The 21,690-nt window shown below is 52.1% G+C and overlaps 1 protein-coding gene across 3 annotated transcripts; it reads right to left on the reverse strand.

Moving 5' to 3' along the window:
- Window positions 1-43: 43 nt before the first annotated feature.
- On the reverse strand, window positions 44-21,666 carry micall1a (MICAL-like 1a). 3 transcript variants are annotated; one of them, XR_013811596.1, is made up of 18 exons: window positions 21,253-21,666; window positions 20,692-20,836; window positions 17,968-18,016; window positions 16,003-16,144; window positions 15,418-15,518; window positions 13,007-13,143; window positions 11,329-11,966; window positions 10,976-11,036; window positions 10,262-10,677; window positions 9,706-10,097; window positions 8,337-8,474; window positions 6,548-6,674; window positions 5,365-5,455; window positions 4,807-4,880; window positions 4,276-4,390; window positions 2,995-3,041; window positions 1,095-1,369; window positions 44-901 (listed from the first exon to the last, which is right to left on the reverse strand). XR_013811596.1 is itself a non-coding variant. In XM_079729681.1 (17 exons), exons 2-17 carry the CDS (start codon window positions 20,832-20,834, stop codon window positions 1,218-1,220), a joined length of 2,820 nt encoding a protein of 939 aa, XP_079585807.1. In that variant the 5' UTR covers window positions 20,835-20,836; window positions 21,253-21,666; the 3' UTR covers window positions 44-1,217. The 3 variants fall into 3 exon arrangements, 2 of the variants coding, with proteins under 2 accessions (XP_079585807.1, XP_079585806.1); XM_079729681.1 differs by having other exon boundaries at window positions 44-1,369; window positions 8,337-8,471; XM_079729680.1 differs by having other exon boundaries at window positions 44-1,369.
- Window positions 21,667-21,690: the final 24 nt, after the last annotated feature.

Consider the following 21,690-nt stretch of genomic DNA (forward strand, 5'->3'; position numbering starts at 1 on the left):
GGACCAAGGACAAACGTATGTAGAGACCGGAGACACACCAGAGCATGGAACATTATTCATTTAAGATGAAGGGCAAATTCATAGACGTAGAAACAGAAGCGCTAGATAAATATACAAGAAGAGACAAAGTATCAATCATTTCTTTCAACACACAGGAACACTTAAATAAGATGGCACCTTGCGGACATTAACATTAACAGTGTCAACACTGAGGTCAGTTTTACACGCTTTAAGGCAACAGTTTGCTAACAGATGTAGAACACATCGAGGTTGTAAAAATATAAATTAAAACAGTTGCATATTCAGGGAGAGCTATAATGTCTGCTATTCGGACGCTCCTCGTCGCAGCTTAAACATTGAATCCTAAAGTCTTTTAGTCTTTCCCTACGTAATATCAAACGGTATTTGCAGATTAGTGATTTTTTTTTACATTCAAAATAGTTTATGAACACTATTTAGTCACACACCAAAATAGAAATTGGTAGAATTAAAATACTCTTTTTACATGCCTTATGCACACCGTCATCATGGGACATCTTATCAAAACACGTATTAACGTCAGCGTTTCAATGCCACAGAACACAGCAAAAATAAACAGGGGCACTGCAACACACATAGTAGCCTAGCAGCAAGTAGCACTTCCATCGGTAAACCATCAGACACTACTGGAGCTGGTACATTCTCAGACCACGGGACAATTTGTAACTCTTCTCGTACCACATGTTACTAAACCGAAGGAGTCGTCGTCCTCTTGTATCAGGGAACAGTTCATTCAAGGGAGTCTGTCTCAGGATTAAAATGACGTTGAATTCTTTCCGTGTTCTGCTTCTTGTTTTGTGTTCACTCGTTGCATCGTTAAAAGTAGGGCATTAGGAGAACGGGTTAGACTGTGCAATCAAGCCTACGATAAAAAACAAAAGTCGGTTAAAGAAATATACGATATTCAAAGGCCGCAGCTGTTAAGACAGCTTTTGAAAAAAAATACACAAAGCAATCGAAAATATATTAAAATCACAAAAATTATGTTTTCTTTTAGCCAACCAGATGGTAAAAGGTGAACAGAGGTTTGGGACTCCTTTACATCTCGGACACACCTTAACTCATCTGGTGGAGTTCACCTTAACTCATCTGGTGGAGTTCACCTTAACTCATCTGGTGGAGTTCTTGCTAGCGCTCTACAGGAGGTCCCCCTGGGACCCCCTGGGACCCCCTGGGGTTCAGCTCTTGTCTTTGCTGGGGCTGGGGGTCTGGCTGGGGTCCCCCTTGTGGCTCAGGCGCTTCAACACCTTCATGGGCTTGAACTTGGCTGCTTTCTTCTTCTTCTTCTTCTCCTTGTCCTTCTCCTCGCCGTCGGGCTCCTTGTGGAAGTCTGAGGAGAGACAAGAGGAGCATGAAGCAGGGCTGGAGAGACAAGAGGAGCATGAAGCAGGGATGGAGAGACAAGAGGAGCATGAAGCAGGGCTGGAGAGACAAGAGGAGCATGAGGCAGGGCTGGAGAGACAAGAGGAGCATGAAGCAGGGCTGGAGAGACAAGAGGAGCATGAGGCAGGGCTGGAGAGACAAGGGGAGCATGAAGCAGGGCTGGAGAGACAAGAGGAGCATGGAGCAGGGCTGGAGAGACAAGAGGAGCATGAGGCAGGGCTGGAGAGACGAGGGGAGCATGAAGCAGGGCTGGAGAGACAAGAGGAGCATGAAGCAGGGCTGGAGAGACAAGAGGAGTATGGAGCAGGGCTGGAGAGACAAGAGGAGCATGGAGCAGGGCTGGAGAGACAAGAGAAGTATGGAGCAGGGCTGGAGAGACAAGAGGAGCATGAGGCAGGGCTGGAGAGACAAGAGGAGTATGGAGCAGGGCTGGAGAGACAAGAGGAGCATGAGGCAGGGCTGAAGAGACAAGAGGAGCATGAGGCAGGGCTGGAGAGACGAGGGGAGCATGAGGCAGGGCTGGAGAGACAAGAGGAGCATGAGGCAGGGCTGGAGAGACAAGAGGAGCATGGAGCAGGGCTGGAGAGACGAGGGGAGCATGAAGCAGGGCTGGAGAGACAAGAGGAGCATGGAGCAGGGCTGGAGAGACAAGAGGAGCATGAGGCAGGGCTGGAGAGACGAGGGGAGCATGGAGCAGGGCTGGAGAGACAAGAGGAGCATGAAGCAGGGCTGGAGAGACAAGAGGAGCATGAAGCAGGGCTGGAGAGACAAGAGGAGCATGAAGCAGGGCTGGAGAGCCGAGGAGCATGAAGCAGGGCTGGAGAGACAAGAGGAGTATGGAGCAGGGCTGGAGAGACAAGAGGAGCATGAAGCAGGGCTGGAGAGACAAGAGGAGCATGAAGCAGGGCTGGAGAGACAAGAGGAGCATGAAGCAGGGCTGGAGAGACGAGGAGCATGAGGCAGGGCTGGAGAGACAAGAGGAGCATGAAGCAGGGCTGGAGAGACAAGAGGAGCATGGAGCAGGGCTGGAGAGACAAGAGGAGCATGGAGCAGGGCTGGAGAGACAAGAGGAGCATGCAAGAGTGCTGGAGAGACGAGGAGCATGAGGCAGGGCTGGAGAGACAAGAGGAGCATGAAGCAGGGCTGGAGAGACAAGAGGAGCATGGAGCAGGGCTGGAGAGACGAGGAGCATGAGGCAGGGCTGGAGAGACAAGAGGAGCATGGAGCAGGGCTGGAGAGACAAGGAGGCTCACTCTCATGTTTGCATATTTATCAGATTAGAGTCACGGATCTCTGATACGCGCAGGACGCAGAAGGGGGATTTGACCTTTAAACTGCACTTACATCTCCCTACGGATTAAACTACCATTAACTGGGAGTGGTTTATTCCATTCGATTATAAAACAATTTCTAACTGTGTATTGCTATTGGCCAGCCTACTCCAGGCCAACAATAATACACAATACACTTAAAGGCTCAGAGAAAGTGATGAACCAGCACTGAATGTTTCCACTGATCTCTCTGTTATTAAAGTGCAAAAGGGGGGGGGGGTAGCAGAGTCAGCAATCTCACCTTTCTTCTTCAGCATGGCCGCCATCAGCTTATCCTCCTCTTCGTCCCTGCAGCAGGGGATGTGATGGTTAGCATAACAACATGTGTGAAGGACTATGGGAAGGACGTCTAAGGTTCAATTACAATAAATGTAATAATCAGCTACATTCTCAAAGGGCTTAACAGGCCATATATGTATGGGACCCCCCTGACCCTAGCCCCCAAGAGGGCCAGAAAAAACTCCCTTAAAGGGTAATTCCGGTGTAAAATGGATTTTGGATATGTTTTGTATGATAATGAGTTGAAACGTTCGTTTTGGAGCACAAAAATTGTATATAGACGCTTTCTTCAGTTGGCTGTTTTTAGCCGATTCTATCAAAACGCTATAAACTTGGAACGATGGGGGCATTTGTTATGGTAAAAACTTAATCGCTATTTTAAACCACTTAAAAGGCTAAAAGTAGCCAGACACTTCTTTGGTAGTATAATAAGGGTCTTAACATATAAACGAGGCATTGAGAACTTTGTAAGTGCACAGATTGTTTATTAAAAATGACATTTTATACACACAATACCGTCAGTAGATCACCCGTCGACGTCATTTTGTTTTTAAGACTCGATAGGTAGATTGACGAACACAGAGATTGTGACATCCGTCAGCAACACGCAAGCTCTGTGTTCGCCAATCTACTTATCGAGTCTTAAAAACAAAATGGCGTCGACGGGTGATCTACTGACGGTATTGTGTGTATAAAATGTCATTTTTAATAAACAATCTGTACACTTACAAAGTTCTCAATGCCTCGTTTTATATGTTAAGACCCTTATTATACTACCAAAGAAGTGTCTGGCTACTTTTAGCCTTTTAAGTGGTTTAAAATAGCGATTAAGTTTTTACCATAACAAATGCCCCCATCGTTCCAAGTTTATAGCGTTTTGATAGAATCGGCTAAAAACAGCCAACTGAAGAATGCGTCTATATGCAATTTTTGTGCTCCAAAGCGAACGTTTCAACTCATTATCATACAAAACATATCCAAAATCCATTTTACACCGGAATTTCCCTTTAATTAGCTAGGGAGAATTCTAGAGAAGGAACGCAGAGTGGGAGATCCCTCCTTCAGAGTGTGGGATCCCTCCTTCAGAGTGGGGGATCCCCCCTTCAGAGTGGGGGATCCCTCCTTCAGAGTGGGAGATCCCCCCTTCAGAGGGGGGGATGAGGACGGCTATGGGGGCCATAGTGGACGGACAGACGGACACCGCAACACGCCACATCACCCACGCCGGTCTCAGGAGACTCACCTCTGTCTGTCCTGGTCCATGTTGTTGATGATCTGGTTCCTCTGCTCGATGATGGTGACCAGGTCGGCCATGAGCTCCTGCTCCCGGCTGCGGTCCACCTCACTCCAGTCTTTCTCTGAGGGGGGGGGGGGGGGGGGGGTTGCCATGTTGGGATGCCATTAAGGGATTTCAGCAGTCTCAACGTTAAGGCCTTTTGTCCGCAGACTTATACATGTCTATTCTTAAATTAACAATTTATGTTATGAATTTAAAAGAAGAATAATTCATTCATTCAAACACGTTCACACCCCGACGGCAGAGTCAGCCACGCAGGGCGACAGCCAGCTGGTCAGGAGCAGTCAGGGGGGGGCGTCTCGCTCAGGGACACCTCGACACTCCGCTAGGAGGAGCCGGGGATCGAACCAGCAACCTTCCGGTCACCAGCTGACCCGCTCTACCTCTTGACGCTACGTGCCCCCATGAAAAGAGCGGCACTATGTTCAGCGACGTCGTAATGCAGGACCTCTGCGGGGGCTGTGGGCGGAGACCTACCAGGTTTGTTGAGGAGACAGCGGAGCTCGTACTCCACGTCGGCCTGCCTCTCCTCCAGGTTCTGCTGCTTCGACCTGGGGCCACAAGGTAGAACATCACCAGTCTGCTGCTAAACACCTCCAGACACACCTTTAAAACGGTCACCCCTCCTCCATTATTGTCACATTTTTCATGTCTGTAACACACACACACACACACACACACACACACACACACACACACACACACACACACACACACGGAAGATCCAGGAAATGCCGGCGGACAGTTGAGTGGGAAACTATTCTGTGCTCCCTCTTAGCTGAATTCACTTTTAATATTATTTAGGTTGAACTCTGTTGCTGATAATATTTTGATGAAGCAATATATATATATATCACTGGGAAAGAGAAGATGTAGAAATTCATTTAGATGCTCTGCGGTTGGTGTGTAGCAACTATTACACTTCTCTTTTCTAACTATGACTTAAACGACCATTTGGACTTCTCTCCAATACATGTGTCTGAGTTACACACAAACTGTAAGATGTGTGTGCGCACGCAGGCGGTGTGAACGTACGTGTAGACCAGCTCGGCCTCGCGCCGCACCAGGAGGTGTTTGTCGTGGATCAGGGTGAACCACTCCACCAGGAGGCGCTCCTCCTCCTCGTCTGGAACACAGCAGGGGCGGGATGAGTTACCCCACCCCCGGACCAGTGGGGGGGTGGGATGAGTTACCCCACCCTTCGGACCAGTGGGGGGGTGGGATGAGTTACCCCAGCCCCCGGACCAGTGGGGGGGCGGGATGAGTTACCCCAGCCCCCGGACCAGTGGACCTCCCAGTGGGGGGGCGGGATGAGTTACCCTATCCCCCGGACCAGTGGACCTCCCAGTGTAGGATATAAACCCAGAGATAACATCAGGCTCTCTCCAATCAAACCAACTCTAGTGACCAGATTCATAAACCAGTTTCCTCTCAGATGCAGTGAGACTGAAGGCCTTCTACTAGGCCTCTCTACCATCACAGAACATAAGACCAGTTCACCTCGAAGCCCCCCCCTCACTTCAACACCACTGTTACGACCTCGTCACTACAGCCCACTTGGAGGTTTCATTCTTAAAGCTGCAGCCATTTCATTTTGGTTTCTGCCTTCATGTACCGTTTCATATTCTATCTGATTGCTGTGATTTAAACATATTTTAAGACAAGGAGTCTTTTTGTATTGTCTGTCATCCTTCTTCTGGAGTCAGACTTCACCGTCTCACTGCCTCTGCATGGCGGCTCTCTAGGAACTAGAGAGACCGATACAAGTATCGGAAATTCCTCCGATACTGCCATAAATGAGGGTATCGGTGAGTACCCAAGCCCATGCCCCGATCAGATCCCATCACACGACTAGATCATTTACTACAAAGGCAGAGAACATCACAAACACGACGGCGTTATGCTGCGTTCGTTACGGTCGGAGTTGGAAAGTCGGAATGGGAAACTCCAACCCCGACATACGCGTGTTCGAGCAACCAAGTCGGAAAAAATAAAATATATATGTAATTATAGATTATAAATGTAAATGATCTAGTTCTGAAAAAAGCTATACGACAATACATTGCTGTCATCGTAAGAGAAGGGAATCGGAAAGGAAAAAAAAAAACTATTGGACAATCTCTACTGGTAACAGTTATGGGACCATCTCTACTGGTAACCGTCATGGGACCGCTATGGGACCATCTCTACTGGTAACTATTCCACCATGTGTCCGTACCGCTGGGGCTGTCTCGGAGCTTGGTCTCCAGATCCACTCCTCTCTGCTCCAGCTGATCCAGCTGCTGCTCCAACCCTCTCATCTCATCGTGGATGTCCTCCACTGGGATGTACTGGTCGGACTGGACCTGGGCACCACACACACACACACACACACACACACACACAGCTATGAATCAGCTGCTTATTCAACATGCGCTTCATGAGTTAACGCCATGTGTTTTAACATGCACGGATTCTTTACATGACTAATCCTACCGTGTGACTGGGTACTGAGCAGTTCAGCCCGTTCACTTATCCAGACGACTCCAGTGACTGCCTACATACAACAAACCGCCTCCAGCTGGGCTGCTCTGTGGTTATAGATCGTTATCGTTTGTCATCCTGTACCTGACTCAAAGGCCTGCCTGCTCTAACCACGATGCATCACTAAAACGCCTGCTCTGAATCTTTATCAATACCCAGTCGATCTCCGTTATGAAGTGACTGAGCCGCCGGGCTGCAGACAGCTGATCTAATTATGTTCTGCATCATCATACGCCTACATCGAGGGGCCACTCTGCTAGATCCACTCCCCTGTCAGAGCAGATAGCCGATAGAGACTCATGTTTCTGCTGCTCAATAAACACACAACAAGCTCCAGCGGCTGTTCGGCCCAAGTCAAGGCGCAGAGTGCGCGATGGTCAGACCACGTACCCCGGCTTGAGCGCGCCGCTCAACTACTTCAGCGGGACACCTGGTACCCCCATCGCTAAGAGTGAGCAAAGGTCTTCCCGCAAGAGACTCAAGACTTGTTCAGCGTTCACCAAGACTCTGCATAGCCTCCCCCCTAACCCCCACCACCAAACCTCCCTCTCACGCACTGATTGAATGTTGTACGTCCTGACACTTAAAAACAGTACCGTATTTCCCGCACTATAACGCGCACCGGATTATAAGGCGCACCTTCAATGAATGACCTATTTTAGAACTTTTTTCATAAATAGGGCGCACCGGATTATAAGGCGCATAGCATAGAAGATACTGCAGTCAAACGTTTGACTGGGGATGCGTTATGCATCCACTAGATGGAGCTGTGCTAATTGTATAGCTCGTCACGCGCAGCGCAACTGTGAGGACGAGTTGCTGCATTTAGCAGATATAAAACTGGAACCTTTATGACAAAAAAGTAAAACACAATTACGCAGTTCCAAACCTTAGATTTTTTAAATATCTTGCAAACGTGAATGATACAAAGTAGAGCATCGCACCCTCGAATCTTGTAGTGTGGCCAGTCTTCCGCCCGATTTCCTGGCTCTGTGATTGTATAGTGTGACCTTCCTAATAGTGGAGGAATATCTGTCGTGTGGTCTGAACCAGCCATAAAGGGAATGTCAACAAAACAGTCAGACAAAGTCAAACTTTATTAAGCGTTCTGACAACTTTGTTCATTTGTAAACACGAATTGATCCATATATAAGGCGCTCCGGATTATAAGGCGCACTGTCGTTTTTTGAGAAAATTACCGGCTTTTAAGTGCGCCTTATAGTGCGGAAAATACGGTAATTAGCCTTGTGTAGCGTCTTACCCTAGCTATCTTTGTTGTATACGGGGAAGTGGTTAACCTAGTGATGGTTAGTGCTTGGCACTTGGTTCTATGAACATCCTTACTGTACCCACAGAGATATGTTGTTGTTTCTCTTTCTTCGGCCAAATGGACTTATTGTAAGTCGCTTTGGATAAAAGCGTCTGCTGAACTCCCTACGGGTGAGTGTTGGTGCGGTTCCTCATGGCGTCCGCGTCTAGCCTACCTTGCGTTTGATGAGGGGGAAGCCGTGTCCCGGGGCGGGCGGTCTGGCAGGTCGGGGGCCCCGCGGGGGTCTGGTCTTCGCGGCGCCGTCGGACGGAGAGGCCATCCTGTTGAACGGGTTCTCCTTACAGGGCCGCTGCTGGGAACACGGTTCTAGCGTCAGTGAGTGAGGAGTGTGGACGAACGTCCGTCCCGCCCGATCACACAGGCGCCGTGTGGCTCAGGAGGCAGAGCGGGTCGGCTGGTAACCCGAAGGTCGCTGGTTCGATCCCCGGCTCCTCCTAGCGGAGTGTCGAGGTGTCCCTGAGCGAGACGCCCCCCCCTGACTGCTCCCGACCAGCTGGCTGTCGCCCTGCGTGGCTGACTCCGCCCTCGGTGTGTGAATGGGTGAATGTTTGGCAATATGGTATCATTGTCCACACGTTGCTCTGTTCGTGCTTGTTTGTGTTGTTACTAAATTGGCAGCAGTCTAGCTGCCAATAGCTCCTTACGGTTAACTGGCGAGCACCCCATCACAGCCTGCCTATGCCTGTATGCATGTGTCTATATGTGTATGTTTGTATGCATGTCAATTATGGCCACTCTGATGGAGAGACCCCCCACTCTAATGGAGAGATCCCCACTCTGAAGGAGAGACCCCCCACTCTGATGGAGAGATCCCCCACTCTGAAGGAGAGATCCCCCACTCTAATGGAGAGATCCCCCACTCTGGAGGAGGGACCCCCCATTCTGCGTTCCTTCTCTAGATTTATTTTCTCTTCCCCTCTGGGGGAATAGGGTGAGGGGGGTCATAAACACACAGCCTGTTCAGCCCTTTGAGACTGTACCTGTGATTAAGGGCTGTACTAATAAAATGTAATTTAATTTAAAACTAGCTGGGCCCCGCCCTTCACGCTGGGCCCCGCCCCCTAACACACGCTGGGCCCCGCCCCCTAACACACGCTGGGCCCCGCCCTTCACGGTCGGCCCCGCCCCCTAACACACGCTGGGCACCGCCCTTCACGCTGGGCCCCGCCCCCTAACACACGCTGGGCCCCGCCCTTCACGGTCGGCCCCGCCCCCTAACACACGCTGGGCCCCGCCCTTCACGGTCGGCCCCGCCCCCTAACACACGCTGGGCCCCGCCCTTCACGGTCGGCCCCGCCCCCTAACACACGCTGGGCCCCGCCCCTAACACGCTGGGCCCCGCCCCCTAACACGCTGGGCCCCGCCCTTCACGGTCGGCCCCGCCCCCTAACACGCTGGGCCCCGCCCCCTAACATGCTGGGCCCCACCCCCTAACACACGCTGGGCCCCGCCCCCTAACACGCTGGGCCCCGCCCCCTAACACGCTGGGCCCCTGCCCCTAACACGCTGGGCCCCGCCCTCACCTTGCTGCCGGCGGCGGGCGACCCCGAGGCCAGGGGGCTCGGGGTCGCCGTCGGGGGGCGCGGCGGCGGCGGATGCCTGGGGCTCCTGGCCGCCCCGCTCCGATTGGTCTGAGGGGTGGCCGGCGCCGAGCTGGTATCGGTCGGCACGTCGGGAGGGGAGGAGCCTAGAGAGAGGCGGGGCTCGTCGGAGCAGGAGGCGGGAGGGCTGATGGAGGGCTCCGAGGCACTCTTGGTGAAGGGGAGCTCCAGGTGGGGGCCCCGGCTGGGGGAGGGGCCCCGGCTGGGGGAGGGGCCCCGGCTGGGGGAGGGGCCGTGGTCGGAGCCGGAGGAGAGGCTCTCTACGCTCAGTGCTGGGGAGGGGGAGCAGGAGGAGGGCTGGGAGTCAGGGGGGGCTGAAGGAAGGCGGAGAAACAAACAGGTCAGGGTGAGGGGGAAGGGGGCGGAGTCAGGGGGAAGGCAGGGAGACGGAAAGGGGGAGGAGTTAATGAATGGTTCACTTAAAACACAACATATCCACTGCCCATCCCCTTGTTCCCATGGAGACGGCCCCACCCACCTGGGTTGGCCGACGGGGCCTTGGGGGCGGCCCTCTTCCTGGCCACGCCCCCCCCGGGGCTGGAGGAGCGCGAGGTGGCCCCCCCGCCGGGGGGCGTGTCCGCAGCCTCCGCCTCCGTTGCCTGGGTGATGCGGTACCACGGGTGGACGGCCGCCGCCACCGTCGGCACGGCAACCGCCTCTTCCTCCTCCTCGGCGACGTCGCCTGCCTCATCCTCGTCGAAGGGGTTGGCGGGGGCCAGCTTGGGGGGCAGGCCGGGTCGCGACCCCGCGACCTTCAGGGAGGTCACAGAGCCCGCGCGGGGGGGCGTCGCCAGGCCAGCTGGCGGAGGGGGAGGGGCCGGCTTCTTCCTTGGTTCTGATTGGACCAGGGCAAGCCAGGGAGGGTCTTTGGGTTTAGGGGAGTCAATTGATTGGCTGGAGATGAGGACACACAAACAACAACACACAGAAGGGGTGTCATACCGGGGAGGAGGACGGACACACACACACACACACACACACACACACACACACACACACACACACACACACACACACACACACACACACACACACACACACACACACACACACACACACACACACACACACGGGTGGATGCCGTGCGGGTCACATGACGGTAACGCGGTGCAGAATGGAGACGTCCAGTGAGTATGGAGGGATGAAGGGAACACGATGGACCCCAGAGGGAGGATGCAGACAGCCGGCTCACCTGCCGGGAGAGTGGGACCGTTCCCGGGGCTTCGGCGGCAGCAGAGGCTTCTGACGCTCACCTGCCAGTCGGAGAACAACAGCAGACCGTCAGCAACCAAACGCCATTTCTTTAGCGTTTAGCCGACGCTTTTATCCAACGCGACTTACGATAAGTCCATTTGTCAGAAGAAAGAGAAACAACAACATGTCTCTGTCGGTACAGTAAGGATGGGCATAGATCCGAGTGCCAAGCACTAACCATCACCAGGTTAACCCATTCCCCGTTTACAACAGAGATAGCTAGGGTAAGATGCTACAGGACGCGCAACATACAATAAGTTCAAATGAGAGGAGCACAACATCGTCACACACCTTTGACCTGCTGGCGTTCTGGAGGGGGCTGTGGGCGGGCCCTGGGGGCGGGGCGAGGGGGGGGCGTGGCCTCAGGAACCCTGCGTGGCGCCGGCACCGGCACTGGCCGGGGACCCCCCCCCGGGGGACCCACGGGGGCCGGGGGCGTGTCATCTTTAGGCGTCTCTTTGGCTGGTGTCTGGACTTCCTCCTTCTCCTCCTCCACCTCCTCGTTTTTGGCCTCCTCTTCCTCCTCTTCCTCATCGTCGCTGTCCCCGAAGGGGTTGGGCGGGACCGACGGTTCCTCCTCCTCGATGATCAGAGCGTCTGATTGGGCAGTCGCGGGCGCGGGCGTGGGCGTGTCCTCTGACGGACAGTCGCTAGGCAACACGTTCTGATCCGGCGAGGCGCCCGCGGGCGAGGCGACCGCGGGGGCTGCTGCCATTTCCCGCTTGCTCTCAGGAGGCGGGTCTTCTTGGCGTGACGGGGATCGACCAATCCGGGCGGAGCGAGCTTCGGGGGGCCGCTGGCTCAGGTCCGGCCGTCCGTTCTGATTGGCTAAGGCAGGGCGGTTGAAGTGGTGCGTGCAGATCAGAGAGCCGGACTCCTTGCCCACCTTGTAGGAGCCGGGGAGCAAAGTGCTGCTGCACTCTCTGCACCTGAGAGGAACCAGAGGAACCAGAGGAACCAGAGGAACATTAACACGGAACCGGTTCAGGGCCCTGGAGAACGAGTCCCGATTCAAGTGGATTAGAATTGCGTCGCATTCATTTGTTTTGTTCCATCAGGGTAAATTGCCTACACTTCAGATTTACGTTAGGAAGCTACGGTTTACGTTATGAATCCATTCACAAGAAAACCTAAAACAAATTGTTTTAGAAATAGAATCATAAGATAAGATATACTTTATTCATCTCAGCAGAGAAATGTAGGTGCTCCAGCAGTCAGCCATACATACACACAACACAACACAACACATGTGTACATATCCCACCTAAACAAAACCATGAGCCCACAACACCTAGCTAATAACTCATCACTTTAAAAATAACTATACATTCTCCCTCCGTGCCTCCCTCTCTCTAACTGAGAGGGGTTAAGATGGTTGGCGTTTGCACTGTTGCCATGGCGTCTGATACCGAGGCCAGTCGAAAGACTCCTTTGCTGTATAGATTCCTTTAACCGTGTTGCAGCCCTGCTTGCAGCCTTGCAGAGACACCCACATCCCCTGTCGTGTATTGCAGTGAAACTTGGCCCCTCCCGCCGCAACTGACTTCAGCCGTGAACAAGCCTAAACTCTCCTTTGTCTCACTGAATGTATTCCTGGTAACTTAACTGCCTGTACTTTCCCATGACCACGCTTTAAAATTAAATCAAATATTTCGCTGGCCAGAGCGTCCAAAAAAGAAGTCATTCTTCATCACAAATCAACCCATCTTCAAATGCGATAAGGTGAAATATGTGTGAATCACACTTAACAATTGACTAAACCTCATTACTTATTACTATAACTGTTTTATTTTAATTGTATTTCTATTATCATTTATCATTATGACCTACTGATGCTGCAACTTACTTTTCCTTATTTTTTTATTCTACTTATCTTTTATTTACTTTACCTTGCATTGTTGCTGCGATGTGGCTGTTGAGGAGCCAGGCCTAAGAAGCGTGCTCGTATGTACCTGCTCCTGGTCCTCACCTGAAGCAGTTGCGGTGGTAGAGCTTCCCGTCGCCCATGAACCTCTGCACCAGGTGGACGTGCTTCAGGCAGGCACTGCAGGTGCTGCTCAGGGCGTCGCCCTTCAGCCTCGGGGCGTCCGAACCGGTCTGGGCCGACTGGGGCCACGCAGAGCAGGGGGGGGGGGGGAGAGGAGTGAGGGAGGATATGGAGAGGTGGGGGTGAGGGGGGAGGGGGGTGGAGATCAAACACGGAGTCAGGATTCGAGGATGTGGATTCTTGATTCTGATTGGCTAGTTGTTGGGCTAGGCCCGTGTCGATTGGGCGGCTGCGTGGCCCAACCCACTTTGGTTTATTCGTTTTCCTAGTATTTTTCCGGTTTTGGCCGGAACATTTGAACCCAGGAAAAAAAAAGGTTCATGGGCTTTTGGGAGACGTTCTAATCTCAGTAACCCAGAAGGTTTTAAGGGCACTCACGTTTGATTGTCATTTAGGCAATGCACAAAATAAATGTGTTTAAAAAGCAAAACAAATCCCAAATGTGCACACAGTGATTGGACGGTAAGAAACGGTTTTTCATTTTGTATTAAAAGAGGTGGGTAAAATAACTTAACAAAATAAAAGACTATCCTCATAGCCTAGCCTCCCCCCCTCCCCTAAGGCTAGTGCCTGGGCGGCGGGCCGCAGAACGGAGGGGGCGCGAGAGGTGAAGAGGAGGATGAAGAACAGGAGGAAGAGGGGAAGGAGGAGTGGATCTCCATCTGAAAATGGGGCGCAGGAGGAAGAGGAGGAAGAGGAAGCCAGTGTATGAAAGAAAGATGAACGGAGGAGAGGAGGATGAAGAGGCATGCGGAAAACAGAAGAAGTAGAGAGAGGATACAGAAGGCTATCTCCATTGGCCTCTGGCGTCATCGTTTTCCCCAGCTCATGCTGTTCAACCCCTGAACCCACGTGAGGATGCCATGACGCCCGCTTCACATCCTGGGTCAAACGAGGCCATGCCAGAGTGATGAACAGAGGCCTACTTCCGTCAGCATAAAGGATACGCCCAATTAAAATGATGAAAAATACAAAAGATGTTGTCAACGGATATATCTGTGCCGGAGTGACCAGACACGACTTTCACATGTTACAACATGCCACAAGCAAGCAGATCGACATTGCGTCAACTATTCCAGTTTCGATTTAAACGCAAGAAGTGCGCCATGACTCAATTCTGCCGTTGCAATCACATCACTTTCTTTTTGTTTTTAACCTAGTAGAATGCTGCGGAGCGGGGTCGAGAATGGCAAGTGACTTTAGGTTCGAATTTAACATAGTCTCACGAGTCAGGCTTTAGATTGATATCTTGAATCTCGTGACAGATGAGCACAAATGTGGACAAACAGGACCTTTCACTGTCCATATTTTGTTTTCAACCAATCACCTGTGAAGGATCTGTGAGGGTGTATTGCGCTATGACCAGAACCAAACTTGGCCAGCGGTAATAAATTGTCAAGGGATTTGTTAAGGTTTTCAAATCAACAATGCTTTGGCTGCTGTTGAAATTCACTGATTGAAGACTTCAAGAACATGCACTATCGGGAATGAGTTTCCACAGCAGAATATCTCTGTGTCCAAACTGATTTTTAATTCTCTGATATTTCTTTGAATGAAGATGATGATCAGCACCAGGATTATGATCATATCAGCAGGACGGGAACAGTGCGAGTTTTGAGAGCGGGGTTTGGTGAGAGAACCAGTGATCCCTAAAATAAGTTAGTCACAATAGGACATTGCACTAAAGTTGTTCTCTATTGAACTCTGACCAAGAGTATGTCAGAGAGATTGCTGATCGACCAATCAGACCTTATGCGTTTGTTAGTCAGCTTACACTATACCCATCATTCACTCAAACCCCTGGCCCAGATTTGAGCCGGTTATTTATCGTTAATATGCATATAGTAGGGCGGCATGTGGCTCAGGAGGTAGAGTGGGTTGGCTGGTAACCGGAAGGTTGCTAGTTCGATCCCCTGCTCCTCCTAGCTGAGGGTCAAGAGTCCCTGAGCGAGACGCCTCACCCTGACTGCTCCTTACAAGCCGGCTGTCGCCTTGCAGGGTTGCAGGTCGGTGTGTGAATGTGTGAATGAATGTGTGAATGTTAGGCGATATTGTATAGCGCTTAGAGTGGCCACTGGTTCGAAAAGCCCTGAATAAATGCAGTCCATTTACCAATCAACATACTCCTTTATGGATATTCAAATGTAATAATCTAAAAGCTGCCACCACGGTTTTCAGATACCAGATATCAATGTGTCTCCATGCACAGTGGGGGCCCCTAAGGTCCACAGTGGGGGCCCCTAAGGTCCACAGTGGGGGCCCTCAGGTCTCTACATTGGGGGCCCCTCAGCCCCCCATGCCCTGTGAGGTCGTGGTTGCGGTTCCGTCCTTACCTCAGCCTCCAGTGCCGTGTCTTCCTGGGGGGCCATGAGCCTCTTCTGGGCGGGCTCGCCCTGCCCCGACCCCGCCGGCCGCTTCATGCATGGGGGGTTGGCTGCAAGGCACAAGGGGAGGGGTTAGACCCACGGTCATCTGCTGGGAGTCAGCCAATGACGACCCTGGGATCAGACCTCATGAGGAGGTCACCAAAACAAACTAAAAGTGAAACGTTTTCTCCTGAAGGGAGGTAGGGGGGCCATGGGGGTTATAGAGCTACAATCACTTAAAGGGCCTCTTTTATACCCCCAGGGGTGAGTGTGATCAGCCAATGCATTACTATCCCCTGTGCCTTGGTGACATCACAAGTGGGCGTGTCCACCTGGATCAATGCCTGATAGGCCGTTCCACCAGCCTACCCAGTGGACCGTAGCAAATGCTGCTTACCTGTCCATCATACATCTAGGGGGACACGCCCACTTGTGATGCCACTCAAACACAGCTTGTAACGGCTGGTCACACTCACACCCGGGGGGTGCAACAGGAGCCCTTTAAAAGTGAGGGAGACACTGAGATGAGGCGAGGAGGTTTTGCGTTCCCACCGTGGGACTTGTTGGTGAAGAAGTTGTAGTACTGGGAGACGTAGGTGATGACGCTGAGGCGGTCTGGCACTTTCATGGAGACCATGTCCTCCGGGTCCAGAAGAGCCGGGATCCCCAGCTGGGCCTCGGCCACCTCGAAGGCCTGGGGGGGGGGGGGGGGGGGGGGCGCGGACAGACCGGGGTCAGGGGCCATGGTGTCTACATCATGGTGAGTGTGTGTGTGTGTGTGTGTGTATGTGTAAGTAAATGTGTGTGTGTGTGTGTAAGTGAATGTGTGTGTGTGTGTGTGTGTGTGTGTGTGTGTGTGTGTGTGTGTGTGTGTGTGTGTGTGTGTGTGTGTGTGTGTGTGTGTGTATATGAGTGCGTGTGTGAGAGTGTCGGAGCCATATCACTATGATGGTAAGTGAGTGAGTGAGTGAGTGAGTGAGTGAGTGAGTGACAGAGGGAGTGTGAGCGAGAGAGTGAGAGAGAGTGTGAGTGTGTGTGATGTTTGAGAGTGTGAGGGAGTGAGTGAGTGAGTGCGTGTGCGTGATAACATTCTTGTCTATCCAACACAGTGAAGTAACTGTTCATGATAACAATAGCTGCACCCTGCATTCTTCTTCAACCCCAAGGCCTCGCACTAGTCCAGACATCTCCCCGGCCTGCTCCCCAGGCCTGGCTACCATCCCCTCACACAACAGGAATCCACAATTAGCGAGGGGCAGCCCCTGAAACATGCAGACATCAGTAAACAAACCAACCCTGGAGACCTGCAGGCAGGTGAACAATCTCGTCTGAGTGGTTGTAAGTTCTCTGTTGTCTTTGCCTGCGTGCTCGGTCACAGTCCAGATTAGTGGAGCAGGCTTAGTTATATAGCCACAGGGAGTTACTTGGCACCGGGCCGGAAAATTCCTTCTGGCTGGGAACTTGTCCCTAATGGAACCTCCAACTGCTCCAGACCGAGAGCGGTTCAATACATGAGGAATGTAAACAGCAGCGGAGTGATGCCGAGGCTGGGCTCGGACCGGGTGGGAGACGACCTCCATGTTGTCTTTCTCAAGGTCATCCGGTACTCTGGGGGTTTGGTTGGAAGTAGTAGCCCGTCGAAACAGATCATGAATCTGGAAATAGGGGCTGCATTGCATTTCCTCCTGCTCCCGTCAGCTTCCCTGTGGTTCATTCCTGTACCTGTTAAACTTTCCCAGTCTGTGAAAGCAGCAAACTGCAGCCGTTTGAAGCCTAGAATAAACCAAAGCAGCGCAGTGCAACTTTTTAAGGTTACATAGCGACCACGGAACGTCTATGTGAGGGTCAGCAGTAGCTCGGGAGGTAGAGCGGGTCGGCTGGTAACCGGAAGTTTGCTAGTTCGATCCCCGGCTCCTCCTAGCTGAGTGTCGAGGTGTCCCTGAGCGAGACACTCCTGACGAGCTGGCTGTCGCCGGAGTCGCCCTGCGTGGCCGACTCCGCCGCCGGTGTGTGAATGGGTGAATGTGTGTATGAATGGGTGAATACGTGCATTAATGGGTGTATGTCGCTTTGCACTAGGGTTACGGGCCTCTGCTAATTGCCCTAAATGTAAATCTACGTCGAAACCTTCAATGACTCCTTTTTCTACGTCCCCGCCAAAAAGCTCATTGCGTGGAAAGGGAGTTGCCCAGGGGGAGAGCGGCAGAAGGCTCCCGTTAAGAACCACTACCAGACAGCCGCTCCCAGCAGGAAGCCTTTGATGTGCTCCAACAGGTAGTGTTCCCACACTACTAGCAGTACAACGAAACACGAGTGCATTAGTCAACACGATGACACACAAAACCCGGCGGCTCTGGCTCCAAAACCAAACGCCTTGTAGTAAGCCGTCCAAGCCCCAGAAACCGAGACCCGCCCCTCGGTGAGGTCCACTGGTGATCTCAGCCCTGCCCTGAGGCCCCCCCCCCCCCCCCCCCCCCCAACATGAGCTCATCTGGACGCGGCCGCTGCCTGACTCACCAGCCGGTTGTTCTCGTAGACGTTCTCCTTGGACAGCGTGGAGAAGTCTCTGAAGACGACAGAGACAGAGGGAGCAAGTCATGGTCAGGGTTATGATGAAAAGGAACAAACACACACGCATGCACACAAACACACACATTATAGTTGTATCAGGACGGAATACGGGAATCAGAGTTCACACCGTTTATTAGTGGCGTCCCGTCTGGGGGGAAGTTCTATCAAATGATCTGGGCTGGACTTCATTATGTAATGTAATCAGTACTCATCAGTTTAATCAGGGTTTAGAGTAGCCAGTGCCATACAGCGCACACACACACACACACACACACACACACACACACACACACACACACACACACACACACACACACACACACACACACACACACACACACATTGAAAACAAGCTAGCCTACACCTCCATGCAACCAGGAGGAGGGCATCTCAGACTCATCCCTCTCTCTCAGGGCTTCAGTCGACCGCCTCAGGCTGCCGAGAGCACCTGGAACCTCTTGCACAAACCTCCGTGAAGGCCTCCTGATTACAAGGCAGCCTCCCCTGACCTCACCTCGTGAGGAGCGAGCAGAAGAACAGCCCACATCCGTAAATATCCTGCTGTCGACGCTCAGGAAGAAGAAAGCGACAGTTCTGAGGAGCTGCCGAGGAATGTCCGTCGGGCACGGCAAGGCGGGCGGTGCGTGTGTTTACAGGACGACAGCGGGAGATTACGGTGCTGGGGAGGCCTTCAGGAGTCGTGAAATATGGAAACAGAGGAGCTCAGTGAATGAGCTCCTTGTTGCGGCCCCAAGAGGCACAGAGTCACCTCTGTTCTCTTGATCCCTTCCCCATGAAAGCAAACACACTTTGCAGCAGCAGATCTAAATATGGAGAGAGACCACAGCGGCCGGCGTGGCGGAAGTGGTTCGCAGTAACGTCCCACCACAAAGACAACAGTGAGAGCTCTGCTTCCAGCTGCCACTTCCCGTCACCCTAATTGACATTTCGATGTTACTCACGAGGGCGATTAACCCACGCGGGCTAGCCGAGGTTCAGCTGCGCTCCGCGGTGTCGCGGCGCTGATGGTTAGCCCGACGTGCTAGGAGGGGAGGACACCCGCCGGGAGGACGTGCCAATTATTGTGCACCCGGTCGGGTTTGAAGAACAACACCGTCGGACTTTGCTTACGTTGGGAAATATGTCGAGTGCTGCTCAACTGACGTCTGACACGACACAGGGAGGGAGGTGAACTGCTAACCTTGTGACTCACGGCCTCACTCCCAGGGTTATTTTAGAAAATGTGTCTGCTGAGGTGTGTGTTCCTGTGTGTGTGTATATATACATTTATGTGGGTGCATGTGTGTTCAGTTTCATCAGAACCTCAGATGAAGGGTGTCTCTGCCCGCTCCGGTTAAGTTGGTACTGAGCCAAACTGCCAATAGTGTGTGTGTGTATGTATGTGTATGTGTATGTGTATGTGTGTGTGTGTGTGTGTGTTCAGGGTTGTGAATGACTTCATGCCGAGTTAAACTCAACACTATTATTTCAGTCGAATGTGTCAGTTGAATTCTGAGGCTAGATTAAACAGCCATGCAAATCTAAAATGGATTCAACAGCTAAAGTCAATACAGATAATAAAAGAGAAAACAGAATGATTATAATTCATGATAATGATGTCTACAGATGGGGAAAATGTAAATCTAGACAGGCTTCTATAATGTAAAACCTTTAATAATGCTGAGCTGAACCAGGCCAGAAACTAAGGGGCGTAGAGGCATGTATGGACAGCCCTCCTCACAGAGGCAGTATGCAGGGCAGTGACTGCACATTTCCATTTGCCTCGCTGTGATGGCCTGGAGTGGCATTAGAGCTAAATGCAGTCTGACAGCGAGAGGTCCCAGCCTACAGCTTAGTCTGACCGACTGCTGGCCTGCATCAGAGGCCAGTGTACAGGGGAGAGAGGACAGGGCCCCACTGAGAGACACAGTCGAGACGGACTCATTAGTACTTTGCACTTTGAACTTTGCGCTGCTGGATTGTCCGGGAATAAAGTCTACTGTAGCTCCGTTTCGTGTATCTCGGTTGTTCACAACAAGTTTGGACAAAACAGATTAATACAAAACAGCCCAAAAACAACACTGAACGGTAACTTCACACACACACACACACACACACACACACTTTTGTGTGTGTGTGTGTGTGTGTGTGTGTGTGTGTGTGTGTGTGTGTGTGTGTGTGTGTGTGTGAGAGACAAAGAAATTATAATGTTTATATACATAGCACTGGGTAGGGTACTGTAAACCCTGATTAAACAGAGTTTAAGTACTGATTACATTACATAATGGAGTCCAGCCTTGATCAGTTGATAGAACTGCTCCCCAGACGGGACGCCAATAATAAACGGTGTGAAATCTCATTCACTGATACATTTTATCCTGATACAACTACTAATGATGTCAGCCTGAAACCAGGACGTAAGCAACCCATATGTTTGCTATCCTATCCCAATCCTACAGTCTACTGCCCATCTAGAACCATTCACATCAACGTCCCAAGAACCACAACAAGTCAAAAGATCATTCAGAAACCGACATCCATGCATCGTTGGGCTGAACGAGACGCCTGCCAGGCAGCTGACAATCACAATAAGAGGAACCGTTCACTCAGGGGCTCAGAGATTCAGACCGGGTGTTTCCGAGTCGCTAGAGACGTCTGAAGGTTACTCACATGAGATCCGGTCTGAAGCGGTGGATGATGGCACAGAACGCCAGGCCATCTCGAAAGGACGTGGACATGTTCTTCACGTCCACGTCGTTGTAGTCCTCGCACTGCAGGCGACACCACTCCTGCAGAGCCTTCAGGGAACCCATCGCTGTGTGGTGATCAATAAGGATGATCAATAAGGATGATCAGTAATCCAGATGCCTCTGATGTCTGACGTCTGATGCCCTCCCGGTCTTGAGGGAGAAGACAGAAACACTTCTACTGCTGTCCCCGCTCCTGTCAGGAGGAACCAGGCTACACGCTGAACGATGCTACCTTCATGTGCAGCCGGGGAGGCATGCTACAGCCGTGCTACAGCCGTGCTACAGCCGTGCTAAAGGCTAGTTCTGCAAGGCTGTTCTGCAAGGCTGTTCTGCAGAGGACAGCCACAACCACGAAACGTCTGATAACCCTGGTGGCCAGGGGTCAGATAACTAAGCAGGTCTATTGAACCCAACCCGTTAGCCCGACTAACTAACTAACTAAGTTTCCAGCGAACAAACTTTAATTTAAAGCAAGAAGAACCTTGATGCGGATCCTGTGGATCCTGTAAATCTTGTGATGAAGATCCTAGGTTCTGGTTCTTCTGGAGAGAAGCGGTTCTCCGGGGCGTCTAGTGACGTCTCGCCATCTCCGTGTCACAGACAGATGGTTTCCTTCCCAGTTGGACCCGGTGGGAGCAGATTACAGGGCGGTGATTGTCCCAGTGCGGGGCGGCGGTGTGCTGCAGCATGTGCTTCCTCCCCATGATCTCTTGCTCCGCTCGGCGCTCCTGTCCTCTACCAGAAGGTTCATCATCTCTCGGACTTCTAACCACACCCTGAAGACTCCCTGTACCGCTGCGATCACGAACACGGGTTCAGGTTTAGACCCTGCTGAGTTGTCCGGGGTGTCACGCAGTCCTGGCCGCCGCCTGTCTGCTGCTGTAATCAATGTGGTGCGGTTCCCGTCCCGGTCGCTAGA

This window comes from Pollachius pollachius, assembly GCF_949987615.1.
Source record: "Pollachius pollachius genome assembly, chromosome: 2".
NCBI lineage: Eukaryota > Metazoa > Chordata > Actinopteri > Gadiformes > Gadidae > Pollachius > Pollachius pollachius.